Source organism: Rosa rugosa, chromosome 7 (genome assembly GCF_958449725.1).
Source record: "Rosa rugosa chromosome 7, drRosRugo1.1, whole genome shotgun sequence".
In the NCBI taxonomy this organism is placed as follows: domain Eukaryota; kingdom Viridiplantae; phylum Streptophyta; class Magnoliopsida; order Rosales; family Rosaceae; genus Rosa; species Rosa rugosa.
Genome location: NC_084826.1, coordinates 36,935,483 through 36,943,712, shown reverse-complemented (window position 1 = coordinate 36,943,712; position 8,230 = coordinate 36,935,483). Strand labels below are relative to the sequence as shown.

Here is an 8,230-nt window from a genome sequence, read left to right as displayed (position 1 = left end):
TACTCTCCGACACTGTATGAGGAACAGAGGGTGTTGGATGTTCAGTATAGTCAACTTCTCTCTCAACAAGAGAAGTATTGGAGGCAACGATCGAAGGTTATGTGGCTCAAGGATGGAGACTGTAATTGTTACGTCCCGAAACCAAATTCACCCGTTTACTGGTCATTTGGACGGTAAACGACAACTACTTTCACTTTGACTGTCGTTTCAGCACTTTTAGTGGCCCTAAAAGTTGACTTTTTGTTCGGGTCAGAATTTGAGAAAAGTTTCTTCACGAAAGTTGTAGAGGATGTTAAACCGAGCGCGTGCATATGTGGTGTGTAAAAATTGGACTTAGTATGTGAAAGTTATGGCCGAAAATGTAAAAGTTACTGTTCATGGTAATTAATATATATATGGAAGTTACTGTTGGTAGATTTCCATTTTCGGAAATTCTACCTAGCTAGCTCGGTAACTCTCTCCTCTTCTTCCCCGACTCTTCCTCCCCTTCGGCCCGTTCTTCTTCCTTCAATTTCTTCCCCCTCCGGCCGACCCACGACGAAGTCCGGGCATCCCCATGCTCGTCTCCTTCCCCTTGTTGCATATGTGGTGGTGTTTTGCAGAAATTTGGCCGGAGGAGCTCGATTTTGAGCTGGGAAGGTTACTGTAGCAACTTGTGGTTTTTGCCGATTTCCGGCGATTCCGGCCACCTCCGGTCACCATCTTGCCGTCGAAGCTTGGGTTTTCCACGAAGATCATTTCCCCTAAGGCCTTGCATTCCAATTTGCTGTGTGGAGGCCGAATCGACGAAGAACATCTTTGGGTCCGAAGCAATTTTCTGGGCAAACTTCATCAGCTTAATCCGAGCTCTTAAAGGTAAAATTGTGAGATGTTGTAGTTGAATGAATGGTTAGGTTTGTTGAGTAGAAGCTACTGTCCAAATTTGGTGGCCATCGGAGGTGGTGGCCGCCGGCGCGTGGGCCCCACTCGCCGCCACTGTGGGTGGCGCGTGGTGGCGCGTAGGGCTGACATTTAATTCCAATTTTTAGCCCATTAAATCCTATAATTTGAGTTGAGCTTGTTTATGAAGTTTGGTAATTTTTGGAGGAGTTTGGAATTGTTTGTGAATTTTGAAAGTGTGGAGTTTCGGTTGTTGATTTGTGGGAATCCGGCCTTCGGATTTCCCTTATTCCGTCATGGAATACCTTAATCGACGGATTGATATAAATGGTGAAGTTTGGCTTGAAGTCGAAAGGAGTTGGAGTTGCTAGTTTACGTGGGGTTTTCGGGATTCATTATAGAATCGTATTGTTTTATCGAATTGTTGTTTACGGAATACAATTGTGTACAGGACGAGATACTGACTCATCGCTCGACGAGGATCCTTACGCTTGGATACCACGCTAGCCGTATACAGTGAGTGGACGTTTGTTTTTGAATATTGATGCATGCATTTATTTTTCGAATTAATGTTTTATTAATTATCACATTATTTTAGTTTCGGATATGATTTCGGTTTTGGAATATTGCTTGGATTTTCCATCATGATTTTTGGAACGTGAGTTTTATTCGCTTGGATTTGAACTTGTGATTTAAGTGATTTTCGACGAATTATTTTTCCGAGGTGATTTCCGGAATTTATTAATATATTTTATTCGTCGATATTGAGATTTCTGGAATATTTTTTCGAAATGGGATTTCAATGGAATTATATTTCTTGTTATTTATTGACTTTCGATTTTGGCATTGGGAATGCCTTATTGTTAATCTAGTTATTCTTTTAGCGTGTGGGACACGCTGTTGCTTTATACGACTTTTACGAGAATTTCCGGGTACGGTTGGGAATCGTACCCGTGTTTTCTTTATTCGTGGGACATGGGGAAGCCTTATAGATTTACTGGATTTTAATGGTTTTTACCCGCCATACCTGGGTCGTCATATTTATTGCTAGCTAGCCTATTAGTACTCCTCCCTGCTTACTATGTATTTGTGGGTGAGTAAGAGCAGAGCATGGGATGCTCCAGAGTGTGGGACACTCCGACCCGAGCCTGGGAGGCTCCCTTCTCGTATGGTGATAACCTCTTCCCCATACTTTTTCGTGACTTGACTAGCGGGGCTAGTCCGTTATTTTCGATGTTATCGTAACCAGCGGGGCTGGTGTGTTTTTACGAGAATCTTGGATTGTTGATAAATGTGTTTTTCTTAAATGTTGCATGCATCGGGTTTTTTTTTTAAAAGGAATAAATGTGGAAAAGCACAAAACCCACTTTTCTTTACAATTATTTATTTATTTATTTTGTCCACTCACGCTAACGTTTTATGTGCTTTTCCCCTGGGCCTTTCGGTTTCAAATGCCCAGTCTGCAGAGTAGCTGGTTCGGCATAGTAGGATTCGGGGCATAGCATCTGCTGCTGTTGTTTTCATTGTAGGTTATCTGTTGAACCTACCTGTATTGTTATTTTCTTCTTCCTCTTTTAGATTGCTCTGATAACCTGTGGGGGATAAATAATGTAAAGGTTGGAAGTTACTTTGGTGTAATTAAGAATATGTTATTTTCGGATTTCAGTTACTTATTGTGAAGTTGTTGGGTTTTGGGGAGCAGGGTGGCTCCAGGAGTTTATGGATGATTTGTTAGAAGTGTGATTGTAATTCTACAGGTTTTGGGTAGTCCATTTTAGGGGTGACTCTGCCAAATTTTTGGTAGAGTTATTCCTAAGGTGGACCCCACAGGGCCACCTCGGATTTCAGGGTGAAATTCGGGGCAGGTCCTGTCAACTTGGTATCAGAGCATTAGGTTGTTAGGTCCTGTAGACTTCTTTCCTTCCTACTACTCTATATGCTTAATGGCGCCTAGTACCTCCCGAGTGATGGCCCGACCGCGGCGGATCCCCATCATATACTCTTCGGTGCTAGTGTGTTCATTATGTATATAAAGTAGATAGGTTAATGTCCTAATCCTTGAGCTTTGTTATCCTTCTCTTCTTCAGGTGCTATGCCTCCTAGACGCCGAAACCGCAGGGAGACTACTCCCGCTTCAGGAGATGGGAATGCTCCTGAAGGACTAGCGAACGCCTTGGGGCATATTTTCCAGCAGCTGACTGCAGCGCTTCCTGGTTCCAGAACCGATTTTACCATGGAGCGAGCGAGGAAGCATGGAGCGTATAGTTTCTCCCATGCTCCTGATGCTATGGATGCTCAGAATTGGCTGAACAAGATGGAGAGGGTTTTTACTCAGATTAATTGTCCGGAGGACCGGAAAGTGGGCTTGGCAGTAGACTTTCTCGATGGTGTGGCTTTTGACTGGTGGAATATGACCAGCAGGGATTTAGGGAATGATGGCCCAATCACTTGGGAACAGTTTAAGGAACATTTTACTGAGCGGTATTATGGTACAGCTATCCGTGACAGGATGAAGTATGAGTTCTTACATTTAGAGAAAGGGGACAAGACTGTGACGGAGTTTGAGCAGCGGTTCACCCAGCTAGCCCAATTTGTGCCTGATCTGGTTGGCACTGAGAGAGAGCGGATCTATAGGTTTGTTGATGGATTGGGGGGTAAGTATCGTGAGCAGTTGACAGGAGTGCCATTCAATACTTACTCTGAGGTAGTTAATGCTGCTCTGCGACTTGAGACCATGTATTTGTCCGGTGTTCGACCTCGAGATGCGGGTGGCCCTAGCCAGGGTCCATCCAAGAGAGCTGCTTCTACTTCTGGTTCAGGATCTTCTGGAGGTGGTAGACGTGTTAGCTCGGATTCAGTCACCCTATCTGATTTTGGAGGACTTAATATGGGAGATGGTCAGTCTGAGTGGCAGTTCAGTGACGGCACTAGTCAGTACGGTGGTACCTCAGAGGGATTCCATACTTGGAGGGATCGTCCCCAGCGTTGGACGAGGGATGTGACGTGCTATCAGTGTGGACAGCAGGGTCATTATAGGAGGGATTGCCCTACTTTGACTCAGGATGTTACTCTAGACGTTGGTCAGGGTTCTAGTTACGCATCAGGAGGTTCATCTAGCGGCACTAACACTAGTTCTGTCAGGGGCGGCACTCCCACTAGTTCTGTCAGGGGCGGTACTCAATGAGGTAGTGGCCGCCGTGGACGTCCAGCAACTCAGACGAGACTTCATGCCATGTTTCAGCAGGAAGATCACGTTCCTCCAGATACTACCGATGGTACGAAATTCTTTCCCTTGTATTATTTTCTTATATTGTTTCACCGGGGAACGCGTAACCAATAGAGTTGGTTTAGTTAAGCGTTTTATTGTTCGTGTGAATTTCGAGGACGAAATTTTATAAGGAGGGGAGATTGTTACGTCCCGAACCCAAATTCACCCGTTTACTGGTCATTTGGACGGTAAACGACAACTACTTTCACTTTGACTGTCGTTTCAGCGCTTTTAGTGGCCCTAAAAGTTGACTTTTTGTTCGGGTCAGAATTTGAGAAAAGTTTCTTCACGAAAGTTGTAGAGGATGTTAAACCGAGCGCGTGCATATGTGGTGCGTAAAAATTGGACTTAGTATGTGAAAGTTATGGCCGAAAATGTAAAAGTTACTGTTCATGGTAATTAATATATATATGGAAGTTACTGTTGGTAGATTTCCATTTTCGGAAATTCTACCTAGCTAGCTCGGTAACTCTCTCCTCTTCTTCCCCGACTCTTCCTCCCCTTCGGCCCGTTCTTCTTCCTTCAATTTCTTCCCCCTCCGGCCGACCCACGACGAAGTCCGGGCATCCCCAAGCTCGTCTCCTTCCCCTTGTTGCATATGTGGTGGTGTTTTGCAGAAATTTGGCCGGAGGAGCTCGATTTTGAGCTGGGAAGGTTACTGTAGCAACTTGTGGTTTTTGCCGATTTCCGGCGATTCCGGCCACCTCCGGTCACCATCTTGCCGTCGAAGCTTGGGTTTTCCACGAAGATCATTTCCCCTAAGGCCTTGCATTCCAATTTGCTGTGTGGAGGCCGAATCGACGAAGAACATCTTTGGGTCCGAAGCAATTTTCTGGGCAAACTTCATCAGCTTAATCCGAGCTCTTAAAGGTAAAATTGTGAGATGTTGTAGTTGAATGAATGGTTAGGTTTGTTGAGTAGAAGCTACTGTCCAAATTTGGTGGCCATCGGAGGTGGTGGCCGCCAGCGCGTGGGCCCCACTCGCCGCCACTGTGGGTGGCGCGTGGTGCTGACATTTAATTCCAATTTTTAGCCCATTAAATCCTATAATTTGAGTTGAGCTTGTTTATGAAGTTTGGTAATTTTTGGAGGATTTTGGAATTTTTTGTGAATTTTGAAAGTGTGGAGTTTCGGTTGTTGATTTGTGGGAATCCGGCCTTCGGATTTCCCTTATTCCGTCATGGAATACCTTAATCGACGGATTGATATAAATGGTGAAGTTTGGCTTGAAGTCGAAAGGAGTTGGAGTTGCTAGTTTACGTGGGGTTTTCGGGATTCATTATAGAATCGTATTGTTTTATCGAATTGTTGTTTACGGAATACAATTGTGTACAGGACGAGATACTGACTCATCGCTCGACGAGGATCCTTACGCTTGGATACCACGCTAGCCGTATACAGTGAGTGGACGTTTGTTTTTGAATATTGATGCATGCATTTATTTTTCGAATTAATGTTTTATTAATTATCACATTATTTTAGTTTCGGATATGATTTCGGTTTTGGAATATTGCTTGGATTTTCCATCTTGATTTTTGGAACTTGAGTTTTATTCGCTTGGATTTGAACTTGTGATTTAAGTGATTTTCGACGAATTATTTTTCCGAGGTGATTTCCGGAATTTATTAATATATTTTATTCGTCGATATTGAGATTTCTGGAATATTTTTTCGAAATGGGATTTCAATGGAATTATATTTCTTGTTATTTATTGACTTTCGATTTTGGCATTGGGAATGCCTTATTGTTAATCTAGTTATTCTTTTAGCGTGTGGGACACGCTGTTGCTTTATACGACTTTTACGAGAATTTCCGGGTACGGTTGGGAATCGTACCCGTGTTTTCTTTATTCGTGAGACATGGGGAAGCCTTATAGATTTACTGGATTTTAATGGTTTTTACCCGCCATACCTGGATCGTCATATTTATTGCTAGCTAGCCTATTAGTACTCCTCCCTGCTTACTATGTGTTTGTGGGTGAGTAAGAGCAGAGCATGGGATGCTCCAGAGTGTGGGACACTCCGACCCGAGCCTGGGAGGCTCCCTTCTCGTATGGTGATAACCTCTTCCCCATACTTTTTCGTGACTTGACTAGCGGGGCTAGTCCGTTATTTTCGATGTTATCGTAACCAGCGGGCCTGGTGTGTTTTTACGAGAATCTTGGATTGTTGATAAATGTGTTTTTCTTAAATGTTGCATGCATCGGGTTTTTTTTTTAAAAGGAATAAATGTGGAAAAGCACAAAACCCACTTTTCTTTACAATTATTTATTTATTTATTTTGTCCACTCACGCTAACGTTTTATGTGCTTTTCCCCTGGGCCCTTCGGTTTCAAATGCCCAGTCTGCAGAGTAGCTGGTTCGGCATAGTAGGATTCGGGGCATAGCATCTGCTGCTGTTGTTTTCATTGTAGGTTATCTGTTGAACCTACCTGTATTGTTATTTTCTTCTTCCTCTTTTAGATTGCTCTGATAACCTGTGGGGGATAAATAATGTAAAGGTTGGAAGTTACTTTGGTGTAATTAAGAATATGTTATTTTCGGATTTCAGTTACTTATTGTGAAGTTGTTGGGTTTTGGGGAGCAGGGTGGCTCCAGGAGTTTATGGATGATTTGTTAGAAGTGTGATTGTAATTTTACAGGTTTTGGGTAGTCCATTTTAGGGGTGACTCTGCCAAATTTTTGGTAGAGTTATTCCTAAGGTGGACCCCACAGGGCCACCTCGGATTTCAGGGTGAAATTCGGGGCAGGTCCTGTCAGTAATTCTGCATTTTTCCACCAAAGAGCCAGTAACAGGAAAGCAAAGAATACTATAAAGGGTTTATCTGATGAGTTTGGGGAATGGCAGACTGCCCCTACGGAAATACAAAGACTCTTGTTGCAATACTTCAAACAGGTGTTCTCAACTGAGGGAGTGGATTTTGAAGCCATAGCGAAGGTTGTTGAGGCTACACCTGATACGCTCAAAGCAAGCGCATAATTTAACCCTGAAAACATCGTTAGTAGTATAAGCAAATAGGGATCGTTCTATTCCGGGGATTGAGGGTACACCTGTCATTGTCAAACAATTAAACAATTAAAATTAAAACAAAGTATAATATTCACACTATTTACGAAAGAGGGGGGTATTTTTGATTTTGATTTTTCGAAAATAAAACTAAGTTAACAAAACAATTAAAATGCAAAAACATAAAAATACAAATGGAATGAGAGAACAAAGATCAAATCCAAACTTATGATTAAAATCGATTAAACCCTAATATTGTTCATCAAAGTCATGCAAAAGGAGTTGATCATGTAAATCGTTAGAAAGCAAACAATTCCCATATTTTACTTTTCAACGCTAATTAATCTAAGTGAAAGCACAAAGACTAATCCTATCAAACATGCATTAAAGCCCTAGAAAGCTAGTCAATCATGTCATGTTCAACGCAATAAGCACCTAGAAATGCTATCAACTCAAGTGTGCAACTTAGTATGAAAAAGTCCACCTAATTGCAATCCTCTTTGATTAAATTCGATTTTTGTACAAAACCTTTACTACTTTTCGATTCAAGAACACAAAACCAAAAAGTTGATTCATGTTCTTAAATTCGTAGCACCACTCATACATAAACCCTAAAAGTTTCGAACCATTTAGAATTAACATACAAGAGTTATCAATTAAACAAATTTAATCAAACAATCACACATAAGCAACTTTGAATCGCAATAAAAGAATCTGAAAATTCCTCAATTAATCATAAAATTTCAGAAATAATAACTTGTTCAAACACATATTGTCAACTAGAACAAAACCAACGAAATCAAAGCAAAGGTTACAAAGGAGAATCGGATTACACCGTGAGATGGAGATGGTGATGAACGATTGATGTGGTGGTCTCTTGAATCTCGAAAGCAAGCTTCAAGGATGGTGGTGGATGATGATGCTCACGGCAATTCTTCTTCTCCCTTGGCCTTGCTTGAACTCGTGGCTTGCTCTAGAGGATGGAAGAACTCACGGCTATGCTAAGAACTTTTCTGAATTTTTCTAAAATGTAAAACGCAAAGAATGGGAACCTTTGACGTTGAGAAGAGGGGAGTA

At 42.2% G+C, this 8,230-nt stretch overlaps 1 protein-coding gene across 1 annotated transcript; it reads left to right on the top strand.

Moving 5' to 3' along the window:
* The first annotated feature begins 2,971 nt into the window (after positions 1 to 2,971).
* On the top strand, positions 2,972 to 4,063 carry LOC133723245 (uncharacterized). The gene has a single exon (XM_062150063.1). It carries the CDS (start codon positions 2,972 to 2,974, stop codon positions 4,061 to 4,063), a length of 1,092 nt encoding a protein of 363 aa, XP_062006047.1.
* Positions 4,064 to 8,230: the final 4,167 nt, after the last annotated feature.